General features: G+C 42.5%; 1 protein-coding gene across 1 annotated transcript in view; it reads right to left on the bottom strand.

Moving 5' to 3' along the window:
- LOC308502944 (uncharacterized protein) overlaps window positions 1-17,616 on the bottom strand; it is a 171,627-nt gene that overhangs the window by 13,623 nt on the left and 140,388 nt on the right. The window contains exons 37-38 of the mRNA XM_081080747.1: window positions 2,179-2,384; window positions 731-956 (exon numbers count right to left, since the gene is read on the bottom strand). Coding sequence (XP_080936873.1) covers window positions 731-956; window positions 2,179-2,384 — 432 coding nt within the window. The remainder of the gene's footprint in view (window positions 1-730; window positions 957-2,178; window positions 2,385-17,616) is intronic.

The following is a 17,616-nucleotide window of genomic DNA, read 5'->3' as shown; positions in this document are numbered from 1 at the left end:
AAAAGGATTATATCTGTTTCATTTAATAATAAACATCCATTTGTGGTTAGGTGTTTGGCCGGCCATCATTCACTTACGCTTAGGGGAAGAAAAACTGGGATGCACAAAACTTTAAAATTTTTATGAATCATCTCCAACTAAAACCAATTAAGAAGCCAAAGCATCTCAAAGCATACCATTGGTTATTAGGCAATGATATTTAACATCTGTAATAAAATTTAAAGGCAAATTTTCAAGCATTTTAAATGTATCACTTTAGTTACATTTATTAAATAATAATAAATAACTCTTAACACATGAGAGCTCTAGGGACTTAAAAAAAAGATTGTAAAATTTCTATCTCCTTTCTATGCATATTAGCACACATATTATGCCTTTTACTTCGTGTGCATTAGTCAATGAAACAACTCAAAATTTCATCAACGACAAACAAAGAAACAAAAACTCATAGACACAGACAACACTTAGAGGGTGAGGGGGGAGAGAGAGAGGTAGAAGAGGGAAAAGGGGGTCAAATACATGGCGATGGAAGGAGAACTGACTCGGGATGGTGAACACACAGTGAAATATATACATGATGTATTATGGAAATGTACACTTGAAACCCATATGATTTCACTAACCAATATCACCCCAATGAATATATAAGACAAAACAAAACAATATTATATCAAATAAATAAAAAAGAAAGAAATCTGAAATGCAAGGGAAAGAAGCTAATATAACGAACCTTGGGACAGTAATACCCTATGATGTCATTTGAAGCCCGTGCGGTTGACTTAGCAATCACCAAATTTTCTCTTGGAGCAGGATTTCCACTGAGGAGTAACTCAGTATTCAAACTTCCAACACATGGTGGCTCAAGGACTCCCCTCCTAAGAGCAGTGCTGAGAAACTCCTTCGGCTGTTCCTTTGCGCGAAGATGGGTTCTAGCCTCTGCCAGTCTTTCATTAGCACTGTGAAGATTGTAAGACACAAAGCTTTCAATGTTATTTTTCCTGAATGACTTGCATTTTTTTCAAGTTGCCATAATAAATAGTAAAAGAAATTTCCCATTAAACAGCATTTTAACATTGAAAATGCGTCAGGGCAGACCTACCATGCACAAGGATAGCTTTCAAATTATCCTAAACAAGCACATATGTTTCTATGGGGACACCAGACTAAGAAGAAATTCAAAGTAGGGAGGGGAGGAAACGGGCTATCAGTGACATCCACGGCTTCACAGATAATACTTGCTGCCTTCTGCAATGGCTGAACCAATAAGATTCTTGAGGATTGCCATGAGACATACATAGCAAACGAGTTTAGAATTTTTTAAAAATCCCACCAAGATATTTTCAAGCCTTTGCTGTCACCGCCCTTGGGTAACGCCCTCATTACCCTGAGGAAATTAACCATTTGGGACTGAGGTGTCATGTAGAACAACAGCCTCTGGGGGAGAAGGAGGGAGCCTGGTTGGTGATCCTACTGAATGAAACCGCTCCGCAGGCATGTAGCTTATAATATAACACTGTGACCAAGGCGCTGGGCGTGGGCTCTGCGCTTTCTGTCTTCCACACACCCCCTCAGGCTCACCACCTTATCTTTTTAGCCACTTCTTGGGTTATACTACCCTCACCCCTACGTTGTTAACCCTCTGCTATATTTCACATGTATGCCTTTGTGGACATCAGAAAGACTAGAAAGAAGAGCTTGTCTGAAAGCGACCTCTAGAGATAATAACACAGAGCACAATGGAGACAGTACATGTACCAAGTGCCAGAACATGCAGAGTACTTAACCCTTTGGGTTTAAGTTGTTATCTTATAATAAATAGTTACCTCATTAAAAACTATTTAGGGGAATTCTGACAAGAAATTTTATAAAAAATAGCGTTGTCTAAATCATAAAGTTTCAAAAACACTTTGCTTAAAGACTGGTAGATCAGATTAACTCTATGAAAACCGCGAGAAGGAAAAATACAATCATGTAAAACCAAAAATGGGGAGAGATGCAAATGTCCTGAACTAACTAACATTTTAAAAGTAATTTATTCACTAACATCATTTTCCAAAATTATACTATTTAGTAAGCTTTCATTTACTATCAATCTCGGGAATATGCCTGGATAAAAATTATACTTCAGAGGCAAATTAATGAGCTCGATTGATTTTCTCTGACTTTATTTGGACTTACTTGTTTAGTTTGTTTTCCAATGATGTGATAAGTTTTAATGCCTCTAGGTAGAGGTGTTCATATTCTTCCAATTCTATTTCATGAGAAGTTTTCACTTTGGAGAGTTCAGATACCAGATATTTAATTCTGAGTATGTCCATGTCACTTACGGAAGCGCCATCATGGTCATTTAACGGGTGTACGTTTTTTTGAGATGCTGCTTGTTCCTAAAGCCAACAGAAAGGATACGTTTTAAAATTAAATATAAACTGAATAATTACAGTCTATTTGTATTCTTTAGTTTTAAGTCAATGATTTGGAGGGCAATTTAAATGAAAAAAAAAGCTGAAGTTTAAAATATTTACCATCAATACGGAATGAAATAGATCTGAATCATGAAAATATTTTGAATCATCTCATCTAACTATTCCAATAAGAGAATCAATTTTAAAAATTGAACAATATGACTTAATAATCTAAGAATATGGTGCATTTTATTTTCTTTATTTCCTAATAGTCTCGTTTTATATCAATTGGTCTTAAAAATCAAATGATTTTTCAGAAAGAACAAATCTCAAAGATCAACTGAGTGACAATAATGATGGGAACTGAAATATTAAGAAGGAGAAGCAAATACCACCTTAGTTCCAGAAATCTAAAAAAAATAAAATAAAAACAACTGCCGTTAAGGGGAGTAGAAGAATCACATACACTATGCATATCGAAAACGTAATTTGCAGCAAAATGAATTAAGGCGTGTTAAAAATCAATGAATTAACCTGTAAAAATAGATTTAAAAACTTTTTCTACTACATCCTGTCTTGCTCAGTCTTCAATATCCCAGAATTTACTGTGTTCTGCTTCACTCTTTTTTACCACATTCGTGACTATATGAATTTTGAGGTTTAATAATTTTTATCTCCACTCTTTTTATTCTCTACTTTTTCACATGACATTTGTACTCCTTTCATAGATAATAACTCCTGTTTAAGATTGATTTTCTTCAACAAGGTATAGATATTTTTTTTTAAAAAAAACTTTTTAAAACAAATTTTTTTTTTATAATTGGGGAACAGTGTTTTTGCCAGAACCCATCAGCTCCCTGTCAAGTAACAGTATCCAATCTAGCTGTGGGATGCGCAGCTCAGCTCCAAGTCAAATTGTTCTCTTCAATCTACTAGTTATGGAGGGTACAGCTCACTGACCCATGCGGGAATCGAACCGGCAACATTGGTGTTATGAGCACTGCGCTCTAACCACTGAACCAACGGCCGGCCGCCCACTGGGGGCTCAGCTCCAAGCTCCAGCCATTGTTTTCAACCTAGTTGTGGAGGGTGTAGCTAACTGGTCCATGTGGGAATCGAACCAGCGACCTTGGTTACCAAGGATTGGAACCAGCACGATTCTCTAACCATGGAGCCAACTGGCCACCCCACAGATGGAGACATTCTGAAGATGCAGTTTCCAGTTTTGCTTTGAGAGCATCATTCTGAATGAGTAAGATAGTATGATTTGGTTACGAAGGAAGTTGACTGAGAATAGTCTAACCCCAAACCAGTATCAACTTGTGAAATAAACTCAGTTGCCATAAAATGTCATACATACTGTAGTAGAGTCTTAGAATGTGGAAACTTGAATTACTCAGATGAAGAACAAAGAGAAAAGCACCAGGAGACTCAAAAATGTATCCTTTATTGTCATCGACTTTGCCACACAACATCTGTACTTGATTTACTACGATTTCCTGAATGATTGGTTCATGTTTTTCTTCTATAAAATGACTGTAAGTCACCTCTGAGTTGATAGTCTCTCACCTGTTCCCCATTTTAACTCTCCGTAATTTCTTACGAAGTTGTAGGGAGTTACGAGTAACTCATCTTGAGATAGTTAGGCCTCCGTCAGCTACAAATGTTTCATGGTAATTTGAATTGCTTTCAAGAAGAAATGATTCCCAAGGTTAAGGAGAAATCACATCTCACACTGTGAATGTTTAGTGAGATGATCGCTACATTTTTTCAACAACAAAAAAGTGTCTTAATTCGATAATGCTATCTTGTAATCCTCTCTTTCCACAATATACAAGAACATCCTAAACAGCAATAATAACAACAAATCTGCTGGAATTTCAGTGATACTGAGTTGGGTAGAACTACTTTCCTGTAGATACAATGCTTATTTGGTAAGATGAGGTGAGTGGATGGATGTAGTGTTTTTAAAACATGGCTACAAATTCTTGACATTTCTCCATGAAATTCCCTCCCTTTTAATATGTGCTGGCCTTAGGATGTAACTGGATTCTAGTGCATGGAATAGGGCAGAACTGCTGTGAGAATGCTATGCCTGCGGCAGAAAATGTGATACAGCTTCCATCTGACTTTCTCTCGGGAAGCTCGCCCTGAGAACCCAGCCACCATGTTGTGCAGATGAAGAAGCCCAGGACACACAGTGAGGCCTCCTACAGATGCTCGCGCTGAGACGGCCCCAGTGGGCGTCCCGGCCAAAACCCCGCTTCAACTGCTACACGTGTGTGTAACAGCCTTTAGATGATTCTCATTCGCAGCTTCATGGCAACGCAGCTGATGCCAAGTGGAACAGAAATGAGCTAGTCTCACTGAGCTTCACTCAACTGCATTACTGGTGAACAAAACAGATGCTGTTTTGAGCCACTAGCTTTTGAGTTGGTTTCTTGAGCAGCAATGAACAACTGGCATTGATACTGATATTCAAAATGGTGTGAGGCCACAAAGAAAAGCAATCTAAAACCTGTAGGAGTGCCTTTCCACCAGGAGGTAGGTGGAACCCGAAAGGATGTGGAGAAGAATGAGAACGACACCCACAAGAGCATCCAAGAGACGGTTATTGGGGGCTTGCGGGCCCCTAAAGAGGCTGGCCACAAAGACTTCTCAGCTAGTGAAGAAAATGAGTCTGAAATCCGGATAAAAGGGGACTCTTGCTGTGAAGTAACCAAGTAAAACCCATGAGATACATGAGCTAACGAAAGACTGTGAACTGTAAAGGAACCAGGACTTATTGTGTTCAAATGTGTTTCCCATTTACAGCCTCTCCCACATGCCCTGTTGTCAAATCATGCTAAAATGAAGAAATGGCTTCTGAGTGAAGATCAAATTCGCTGTGCTCCCAGGAAGACATGATCTACGGATGAGGACAAGACTGTAAAGCCTTCCTCAAGACTTCCAAAGAGTGAAGGTGGGGCCTTAAATTCCTGGAAGGCTTTTCAGAGGAAAAGAATTTTAAAGGCATGGTCCTACAACAGCTACAGGAAGCCCAAGAGCTTATCTCAAAACGATGTATGACGGTGGCTTTTCTAATGGCACGAACCCCAATAAACTCTCACGCAACTCCAAGTTTTTAGGATAATCAAGTAGCAAAAAACCACCTTGTTACCTTGGACTAATAAAAACCAAGAGAGTGAAAAATAGAGGAGGCCTGTGGGTCTTAGACATTTGGGTGGAGGAATGACGCTGAGGGAAGAGCTGCAAGCACAGGTCATTTCTTATGAAAAGGACAGAACAAAGAGCTCACAGGGGACAGCAAAGGGCCATGGAGAAGCATTGGCATGATTAGGACTAAGTCCTAATCAAAGAACGGACAGCACACATCAGGCTGTATTTCAGAATTGCTATGGACTAACGTGCCTTCCACTTTCTATTTCTGCAGGGGAAACTTCAGCAGTCGAGCAGAATGTTGGGTGTGTGGGTGGTAGATAACTTGTCTCTTCCTTTCTCATGTTTTCATATTGAAAGGAATTGTCCTCAAGGGGCTTTATCCTAGAAACCAAAACCCAGGCCCTTCATCCCCATTTGCACCAGACTAAGATGGTAAAATCTTAGATTCGAACCTGAGCCTGATGCCATTAAATTGAGACTTGTGGCGAGTATTGTGTAGGGATGAGTGTATTTTCCATGTGGGGGGAATGTAAAGAATTGTGGCCAGTGGACAGATCAAGGTGGTTTTTAAATGTGTCCGTAAATTTTGAAATATTCATTGCATAAAACCACTAGAATATGGGTCAACGTTAGTGACTGGCTCCTAATGAACAGAATATGTTGAAAGACATTTCGTGTGAATTCCAAGACTCCTTCACAAAGGGCAACACAACTGTTGGTTATGTCTCTGAGGATCTGAACCTTGGAATCCAGCCCCGTGTTGTGGGGAGGCTCGGGCCACAATGCGAGCCGGGTGTGTTCAGGTGTAGGTCTTCCTGCTGTCTGCCCCAAACAAATCTTTTACTTGTTTCTGATTGATTAATTACTTCCTGAATTTTAACAACTGTACTCTTGAAATGTTTTCTTTGGATGGGATAAAATATTTATTCCATTAATTATATATGAAGCTAAAGGTAAAACTATGCATCTCAATGTGTTTCTGAGAATGTAGGATCTATGCCAAGAACAAGATTGGCACCAGTGTTTCAGAAAAGAACCGGGTCAAACAGAATCTACTTTTCAATTGCAAGATGATGGATTAGAGAGATTTCTAAAGAGGAAAGCAGATGGTCCAGGTTTCATCTTCTCCTTCCTAGACAGTGAAATCTATGGAAGAGGCTATGGATTAGGAGATAGACAAAATGAAGAAAGTTGTCCACCAAGTATCAGATCCTATTACCGACATTTGATGGAAATGGGAGTGAAAGGGAGGCACTGGGTTAAAGATTAATGTTTGAATGAAGAAAACAAAAGGAATGAGTCGACTTTGTAAGCCTAATATCCCATCATGTCATAAGGTCACCAAGGTCTGCGGGCCACAGGCTCCATCCAGAAGCAAAACATCTCCACAGAAGTGGAATTAAAGATATTCCCCTACATTGACATTTTATTATTCCATAAGGCATCTGGTAATATGCAAGATGACTGGGGAAGCGTTCTCATAACATTTGATTTGGTAATGGCGTAAGGACAGATCTATAGACCAATAAATTGGAAAAGATGATCCAAAAATTAACCCTCATATATATAGTCAAGTGAATTTTGACAAGGGTGCCGAAAAATCCAGTTGGGCATGAACAGTCTTTTGAACTAACGATACTGGGTCTACTGGATATCCACATGCAAAAGAAAAATTAAACCTCTACATCATACCATATATAAAATTATTTCAAAAGGTAAAAGCTAAAACTATAAAAGCTTTGAAGAAGCTTCATGTCTCCATGACTGGAGTTGGCAATTGTGTCTTAGATATGACAGTACCAAACAAAAGTAGATAACTGGACTTCATTAAAATAAAAAAAAAACTCTATGCTTTAAAGGACACCATTGAAAAACTAAAAAGGCAAGCTAATGAAAGGGAGAAATATTTGAAAATCCTATATCTGATAAGCGATTTGTATCTAGGATATATAAAGAATTCTTACAATTCAACAAGACAAAGACAAACCAATTTTAATGGGCAATGGAATTGAATAATCAGTTCTTCAAAGAAGTTATACAAATGGACAATAAGCATGTGAAAAGATAGCTCAGCATCATTAGTCATCAGAAAATACATCAAAACCACAATATGGAGCAGAGAGTTCACTAGTGGTTCCCTAGGGCTAGGAAGAGTGGGAAGGGCAGACGGGCACACGGTGAAGGCTAACAGCACACAGATACTTTCCAGGGTGATGAAAATGTTGTAAAACTGATTGTGATGATGACTGCATAAAGCTTTGAATACACTAATGTGGGAAACCGTGCTGAATTGCTAGCAGATGTTATTTTGTGAAATGTTGAATGTTTGACTTCCTTGAGTGGTTTGTGCTCCCAGCAAGGCAAAACTTGCTACTCTGAGAACACAGAACCAGACAAGGTCAGGAAGTGTGGAGCTGGCCAAAAAACAAGCCCTTGTGTATTCCAACATTGTAACTATTAGATTGCAGACAGTTCTGTTACTTTTTTGAGGCCCAGAGTATATAAGCTGCAAAAATAAACTTGGGGTGAGTCATTCTACTTAGAACTGAGGCATTCTACTTAGAACTGCATCAGTCTACTTAGAATTGCCTGCCCCCCCTCCCCCCCTCCCCCCCCATCCCATCTTTGTCTCTCTTCTTTTTTCTCAATCCTCACTCCCTACTTCAGGGACTGTTAGTCTCGTCGGCAGGCACCGACAAGTGGCGCCCGAACAGGGACCTGAATACTGGGGATAAAGTGAAGGACACCGCAAGGAGCTGAGACGCGTCACATAAGGTAAGGGGTGCGGTGAGATACCACAGTCGGGAGTAAAAAATCATGGGACAGGGTAAAAGCAGAATGTCTTTTACTCAAATGTTAAAAAGTGTGCTAAACGGACTGGACCCCCAAGATGAGGAGGGCCTAGATGAGGAAGGCCTAGAGGAAGCCGGTCCTCGATATCATGACCCTGAAGATTATAATGGGGTGGTTCAGACAGAAACAGGTGCTAAGACAGGACATCTGAATCCTCTCCAGGCAGAGATTGATGGATTGCAGTCAGCAATTGCCTCCCTCTCTGTGCAGGTGCAGATGGTACAATCGAGGCAGGCAGAACAGACTTGCCCTCGTGATTCTCCTCTGCGTAAGGTTTTGCAAACCGCCTGCAAGTTAGGGGAAGATACTGGAGATTCTGGGTTGGCATTTCCAGTGATAGAAAGACAGGACGCACAAGGAAATCCTGTCCGAGACCATGTGCCTTTTGCATTCAAAAGTTTAAAAGAATTAAAAATGGCATGTTCTCAATATGGTCCTAATGCCCCGTTCACCCAGGCCCTGCTAGAATCACTAGCTACAGAAGCCCTGCCGCCTAGTGATTGGAAGCAACTTGCTAGGGCTTGCTTATCAGGAGGGGACTATATCTTATGGCAGTCTGACTTTGCAGAATTCTGTCAGAGTACTGTAGAGATAAATCAGACACAAAACATTCCTATCTCCTTTGATATGTTGGCAGGTGAAGGACCTTATAGAGACTTGCAAACACAATTAAGTTTTGACCCGGCTGCTTATGCATAAACAAGTGCTGCCGCCAGGCGTGCATGGAAAAATTTTCCTATGCCTGGAAAACGTTCTGAGGACCTCTCTAAAATTATCCAGGGGCCTGATGAGACTTTCCAAGACTTCCTTTCGCGATTAATGCAGGCGGCTGGAAGAATTCTGGGAGACTCAGATGCCAGCATGCTGTTAGTTAAATAGCTCGCTTTTGAGAATGCTAATTCTGCATGCCAGGCTGCATTATGACCTTACAAAAATAAGAGTGACTTGTCAGATTATGTCTGGTTGTGCTCAAAAATAGGACCTTCTTATACACAGGGTCTTGCAATGGCCGCTGCTTTGCAAGGAAAGACTGTTAGAGAAATGTTATTCCAACAACAACAACAAAAGAAAATAAAGGGACAGGGCATCTGTTTTGGGTGTGGACAGCCGGGCCATATGATCAAAAACTTCCCTAATAAACAAGGTCAGCCTCAAAGGAAGGAGGGCCCAAAACAACCTGGATTATGCCCAAAATGTAAGAGAGGTAAACACTGGGCCAATGCATGTAAATCTAAGAGGGATGCCTCCGGTAATCCTCTTCTTCCAGGAAACAGGAAGAGGGGCCAGCCCCAGGCCCCGCAACAATGCTATGGGGCGCTGCCGCAGTTGGTCCCCCACCAGGGAAATCCATTCAGGAACTCTTCCCAGCAACCCCAGGCAGCGCAGGATTGGACCTCAGTAGCGCCGCCTACACAGTACTAACACCTGAGATGGGAATGCGAGCTATTCCTACAGGGGTCTTTGGGCCTCTGCCTCCACAGACTGTGGGACTCATCCTAGGAAGGAGTAGTATTACCATGAAAGGGATATTGGTTGCTCCGGGAGTTGTGGATATGGATTATACAGGAGAGATCAAGATTATGACACATTCGCCTGGAGGCACTTCAGTGATCCCTAAGGGCCCACGCATAGCACAATCATTGTTAATTCCACATGTCAAACCGGGTAAAACAGCAGGCCGTAAATCCCGAGGCGACGCGGGCCTTGGTTCATCAGATGCTTATTGGGTCCAGGCCATTCACCACCAGGCCAGAATTACCACTATCCATTAATGGCCGTTCCTTCATGGGCCTTTTAGACACGGGGGCCGATGTCTCTGTTTTAACTGCAGATCAGTGGCCTAGCCACTGGCCAAAGCAGCAAACACTAACCCAGTTACAAGGCATAGGACAATCTCAGTCACCACAACAGAGCAGTGATATATTGTTGTGGAAAGATCAAGAGGGACATGAAGGATCCTTTCAACCATACGTAGTGGCAGGATTGCCTGTCAATCTATGGGGCAGACATGTCATGAGTCAGATGGGAGTTTACCTGTACAGCCCTAATCAACAGGTCACTATGATGATGTTCGATCAGGGACTTCTGCCTAGAGATGGCTCAGGTCCCTCTGGACAAGGGAGAAAAGAGCCTATCTTTCCCTCGCCCTTACCACAAAGAGCTGGCTTGGGATATTTTTAACGGGGGTCACTACTCCTCCTGTACCCCATGCAGATGCTATCACTTGGAAAAGCGACACACCTGTTTGGGTAGAACAGTGGCCCCTATCATCAGAAAAGATACAGGCTGCAAGGTTGCTGGAACAGGAGCAACTCGATAAGGGACATACAGCACTTTCTAACTCTCCATGGAACTCTCCCATATTTGTAATTAAGAAAAAATCAGGTAAATGGAGGTTGTTACAAGATTGGAGAAAAATAAATGAGACTATGGAGCTCATGGGGGCTTTACAACCAGGATTGCCTAATCCTTCTGCTATACCCCAAAACACATATAAGATAATCCTGGCTTTAAAGGATTGTTTTTATACCATACCATTGTGCCCCAAGGACTGTAAAAGGTTTGCTTCAACTAACTTACAAGAACCTATGAAGAGATATCAATGGCTGGTGCTGCCTCAAGGTATGGCTAATAGCCCTACTCTATGTCAAGAATGTGTGCCAGCAGCGTTAGAGTCTACCCCGTCTCCCCACATACAATCCTTAATCACACTCTTTGTTCTAAATTTTTTAAACCTGGATGCGCGTGGCAGATCTGCCGCAGATCGCTTCTGGCATCCTAACACTCAACAAGATTATGCCCAAGTGAGATGGCAGGATCCAGTTATTAACCAGTGGCATGGGCCAGACCCAGTCCTAATTTGGGGACGAGGGCATGTTTGTGTTTATTCACAGGACAAAGGAGGTGCGCGGTGGCTGCCTGAGAGGTTGGTGCGGCTTGCTGATGAGCGTCTTCAAGATCCTGCTGGTTGCACAGATCCCTCAGGGTGAGACATACTGGGCATATGTTCCTGACCCTCCCATGCTACACCCCACTGTGTGGAACGGGCCTGAAGTCATTGGTGGGACAAATGACACTAGGCTATTAGGACATCCATTCGCTCCTGCCATCCTACAAGCTGTTGGATTCAATCATAGCGGCTTGGGCTTAGGACTCCTCATATGCTTCACAAAGACTGTCAATGTTACCGGATGTTTCCGTGTGGGCAACCAGACAAGTCACGGAGACAACCAAGGACAGAGTGTCACATTCCATCAGCCAGCAGGATGGAAAAACATCAGGGATAAAAACCCACCTCCACAACAAGCCCATGGTCCTTGCGGTGAGGAGAACAGAAAAAACAACAGATCCATCATTTGGAGACAGTATACCTCCCGGCCCCCAAGACATATTTGGAAACTAGTGGGAGCAGTGGATACAGTGACTATGAGTATGGACGAGGGACAAGGCAAGGTAGAAGGCAATACCACTGCTTGTGTCAAGGCTCTGTATGTGCTTATGATTGGTAATTCTAACATCACCCCTATTGACAGGGTCCAGTTTAATGTATCTTGTATACAGTGTAACCTAAGTAATAGCATCAATTGGTCAAATGACAAAAGTAGAGCTATAGTTCTCCACCGATCATCTTTCATTATGGTACCTGTTAACATTTCAGGTCCTTGGTACTCGGACCTCAGAGGAGAATTCCCCTCCTTTCTAGCTCTGTTCCATTTGCTACTGCCTTTTGTAATAATCTTTGTTGGTGTTCTTCTATTCATGTGTTTTACTCCGTTGCTCAGAAAGATAATACTCAAGGGCTTCATCAATCTCCAAACAAATGTTCATGAGTTGAGATTATCTGCCCAGGTTCACCGTGTCACTGACACCCGTGTATAAAGCCCCTACAATGGGTCGGCAGCCAAAGACGGGTAAGGATTTGGTAAGAATGTACATAACCTAAGACAGGAACCGTTCGCTAGAGGGATGGTCTCCTATGATGGGTAAATGGACATATCTGTACCAACCACCTAAGCCAGGCGCGCGACCCTTGTGTTAATTTTATATATATATATATATATATATATATATATATATATATATATATATATATATATATAACAAAGAAGGGGGACCTGTGGGAAACCGTGCTGAAGTGCTAGCAGGTGTTGTTTTGTGAAATGTTGAACCTTTGACTTCCTTGAGTGGTTTGTGCTCCCAGCAAGGCAAAACTTGCTACTTTGAGAACACAGAACTAGACAAGGTCAGGAAGTGTGCAGCTGGCCAAAAAACAGGCCCTTGTGTATTACCTTTATTGTAACTACTAGATTGCAGACAGTTCTGTTACTTTTTGATGCCCAGAGTATATAAGCTGCAAAAATAAACTTGGACTGAGGCATTCTACTTAGAACTGCAGCAGTCAACTTAGAACTGCAGCAGTCAACTTAGAACTGCGGCAGTCTACTTAGAATTGCCTGCCCTCCCGATCCCATCTTTGTCTCTCTTCTTTTTTCTCAATCCTCACTCCCCACTTCAGGGAGTGTTCGTCTCATCGGCAGGCACCGACAGGGGAAGACAAATTTGTTTTCCAATATTTGCATAACACTTTTTTTTGTGAATGGCCTGATAGAAAGGGCTTATAACGTGAATAATGTGACAACAACATCACCAGACAGACCGTGTAAAATCAATAACTAAATACCATAGGAAGGGAAAAGACTTTCATGAAACAGTTTTAAGTTATTGTTAATCAACAATATAAAATGTAAATCACATTTTTACACGACTTGAATTGAGGAACTACCAACGTAGCATTATTATTATTTTCCCCCAAAACAGCTCTTAAATATTTACTTCAGCACTTTCTATCGTGTTTCCCCGAAAATAAGATGTAGCTGGACCATCAGCTCTAATGCGACCTTTGGAGCAAAAATTAATATAAGACCCGGTCTTATTTTAACATAATATAAGAACGGGTCTTATGTAATATAAAATAATATCAGACCAGGTCTTATACTAATTTTTGCTCCAAAAGACACATTAGAGATGATGGTCCAGCTATGTCTTATTTTCGGGGAAACACGGTATGTTTATTTCTCGGTGAGGAGTGTGTTCAGATGGTGGAAGTAGCTTGAAGTCCAACATGAATAAGGACAACATTTCTGCAGTCTTATTTATACTTTCCATTTATCAAATATATAGAAAGGTGAGAAAATTATACACAAAAAATGTATCAGCAAACTTTAATTCAAAGGATTTCAACTAGAAGGATTTTCTCATTACTGGCAGTTCTCACTAGACTACGTCTCGGAGAAAGCTCAGGTTCCACTGGGGACACCCATGGGATAGCACAGCTTAGGAGTCTGCATCCCTCCTTTAGCTAGGTAGCTCTACACGTCTCTGCTTTGGTTTGTTTTGTGTTAATTGGGGACTACTGAGGAACAGTTTGCTTTTCCTGGATGTCAAATTGTTCTTTTTTTCAATCTAGTTGTGGATTGTACATCTCACTGGCCAATGTGGGACTTGAACCGGTTACCTTGGTGTTATGGGCACCTCGCTCCAACCACTGAGCCAACAGGCTCCCCACCAGCAGCCCAATTCCAAGCTCAACCCATTGCTTCTCACGGGTCTATGTGGGAATCGAACTGTCAACCTTGGTGTTATGAGCACAGTGCTCCAACCACTGGGCCAACCGGCTGCCCACCATGGTACATCTCCAAGTTCAAGCCATTGTTTTCAATCTAGCGGTGGAGGGCGCAGTTCACTGGCTCATGTGGGAATCGAACCCACAACCTTGTTGTTAAGAACTTGCACTCTAACCAACTGAGGCATGTGGCCACCCTTGGTCTCTGTTTTTATATACCGTGTTTCCCCGAAAATAAGACCTAGCTAGACAATCAGCTCTAATGCATTTTGGAACAAAAATTAATTAAGACCCGGTCTTATTTTACTATGATATAAGACCGCGTATGATATATGATATGATGTGACGTGATGTGACCGGATCTTACATTAATTTTTGTTCCAAAAGACACATTAGAGCTGATTGTCCGGCTAGGTCTTATTTTTGGGTAAACAGAGTCATTAAACAAAAAAAATTTTCTCAAAGAACGGTACTATTCTTTGATAAAAAGAATATTTTTCAGGTCTGAAAGTCACTGATTTAGTGAAAGTCCCTAATTTTGCATAAGAGGCAACCAAGACTCACAGAGATTATATAGGTCACCTGAGGTCACCAAACCAAGGAGCTGCGGGCCAGGAATGGGATAAGTCTCCCTATTGAGGCTAGCCTGCTATGCCAGCTACTACCTCATATTCCGGAAAATTCCATCAATTTCTGAGTACAACTCAAAGAATATGAATATGTAAAACTTTGTCATGTAGCTCAATAATGTTAAAGCATGAGAAACAAAATAGTAGCTTTCTAACTCAAGTATTATCTTTAAAGTCATTAATAAAAATAAAGACAGATTAATATCACAAGTCTTATTAACAGAAGTCAAACACACTCAATTTATAAAGCATAAACATTTCTAAACACAGAAAAGGGAACTTGAAGGAGAAAATCATGAGTTAAAGAAAGCAAACTCAAGTTGAGGAAATTCTTCCTTAAAATGACTTGTCTTTTCCTCAGAATCAAATTTGGCTGACCAATATAAACCAACACAGGTAATATTCATGGTGGGGGTTAAATATAGCGAAATGGGAAACACAAAACAGATTTCTCTTTACCATCTAGTGCACTTGTGTCCAACCTCACATCATCACAACTGCATCATCAGTCTTTCCAGTGTTCCCTAGTGATTTGGGACACTTATCTCTGGATCTTGACAGAGTGGGGCTTTTCCATCTCTTATTCAGCCTTGCATGATTGGGCAACCCAACGCCTCACAAGGGAACAACGTTGGCCTTGGAATGAGGGCATTGACTTTAACATAAACAATTTTCCAATTTATGAGGAAATACTGAAAACTAAACACCTCTTTCCTACCAAAAAATAATTAAAGGAAAAATGTCCACAAGCATATTCTCTCTCATTGCTCCTGCCTTTACACTCTTTCATCTTCTGATTTCTGTGGTGAAACCACTGAGAACATTTTAATTGTGCATCATGCTTAAGAATTTACAGAAGCGTTGGCCATTCACTTTCTTTTTGTACCCAGTCCTTCCTCCAGGTTCACCTCTTTGAAGGACTTGGACTCCATTTAGCCGAAGGGCTGTCCGAAAATCCTTGGCTTTGTTCTCCTATGATTTATTAAGGGGAAGCTAAATGAAAACACAAGGTTGGAGCTCCATTTAGAACAGGCCTGTGCTATGTTTCTCTGCATTAAGAAGGCCACAGTTGTTAGATGGGTGGGGGGGAGGGGGTTGGAGATGGGGGGAAGGGTGAAGGGATTGGGGGGCGGTTGGTGACCACAGGATGGCCTCAGGGTCTTTTGAGAATTACTTTGGGGAACTTACTCAATAGTGTTTGGGGATTTTGTTGGGTGTCCAATGGACATGTGTCCTGTTTGGGAGACCACCTCAGGGATGCGGTGGATGCTTGGTCATGGCATTGTACACCAGAGACTGGACATTAATGAATGCCAACTATAATTTTATGTGTATAATGTGATGGCTCGGTGTGAGGTCGGGGTGGTGGTGGATGGGGAAAGGGGGGTTCACGTTGTGAGGGATGTAAAAATAAAATAAAACTAAAAAAAAAAAAAGGAGGCCACAAAACACCATCAAAACCACAAACCACCTTGCATTGATCAAAATGGATATTCTTTGGAATGATGTAAACATCATGTCAAGAGAGACAACCCCTTTCTATCTCCACGATATCTACAACTCATCGGGCATCTATAGCCCAAGAAAGGATATTCTGCTCAACACACTACGATTCCTTAAAAGACCACGCATCTGTAAAAGGGAAGGAGGGTGCACTGGATGTGAAAGGGAGGCAGGATGGAGGAAAGCACAGGGACAGCCCACAGCTGCAGTTCCAGGGGGACAAGGCTGAGCCTGAAGCCCCAGCAAAGGCAGTGGCGGTGGAGGGGACGGGGTGCAGCTCCCACATCACTGCCCAGGGGAGGCTAAGCGGGGCAGCAGCAGCATCCCCCCACCCCTCTCCAGATGCAGCAGTGCTGGCACCACCAGGGACCAGTAGCAGCAGCAGAAACAATTCTCCAGGCTCACGACCACACACAGTGCTACCAGTAGACCTAGGGAACCAGGTAGCAGCGCAGCGGGCTCAAGAACAGGCCTCCTCAACCACCCACTACCCCCACCTGCGTGGTGGTGGTGACCAGAGACCCTGGAGACCCGGATACAGTTGCAACACCCATCTCCCTGGTCACCCAGGCTTGGACTCCCACACCCACAGCTAAGCCCCCGCCCCTGGAACCCCCATACTCAAGGAGCACCTGTGGGAGAAAACAGAAACTACACTCTTGTACCATCTACTGAAAACAAAAGAAAGACCCCTAATTATATACCTGTTTAATTGTTCAAATCGAAATGTACCTACATAAGAAAGTATTCACTACTTCAAATGTGCCTGTAGAGGAACAAGCCACTCAGCAGCATGAAGAAGCAAGGTGACATGGTTAACACTGAGAGAAGATGACACTTCTCCAGAAACCAAGTCAAAGTCACGGAAGATTGTGATCTCTGTGACCGCGATTTCAAAACAGCAGTCATGCCCTCTGCTCATCACACAGGGCAGCTAAGAGACTTGGAGGAGGATGACGTGAAGGTGGGCAACCTGGGCGAGCAGGGGAAGTGGGAAGGGAGACGTGGCCCGCATCCATGGCTGCGGAGGCGCAGGTGGTCCCCGGACAGAACAGAGATCACAAGAGCCAGGAGGTGGGCTCTTTCCCTGTGTCCCACAGCTCATCTCCCTGCTCAGAGAGCAGCATATCCAGAGTTTGAGGCAGTCACCTCACTGAGACCTCCAGCTGGGCCCTAGGTGGGACAAAGGAAGTAAGCACCATACCTGGGCCCCTCCCCCGACTCTCCCAATCCTACCCCCACCCTTCCAGAGACTCACGCTGGCCCCTGATCTGAGGAGTAGTGTCAGATTACAGAGGACCCATAGTGCTCAGGATCTGGGAGGACCCGGTTTGTAGCTACTGCGACCCAGGGAAGAAGCTGGGAAGTGTGTGACACTGCTGGGCTGAGAGAGAGAAGACTCCTCCATCCCCAGTCCCCACCTTCTCTGACCTGCCCAGGGCAG

This window comes from Rhinolophus hipposideros, assembly GCF_964194185.1.
Source record: "Rhinolophus hipposideros genome assembly, contig: SUPER_9_unloc_1, whole genome shotgun sequence".
NCBI lineage: Eukaryota > Metazoa > Chordata > Mammalia > Chiroptera > Rhinolophidae > Rhinolophus > Rhinolophus hipposideros.
This window is presented reverse-complemented; position numbering and strand designations above follow the sequence as displayed.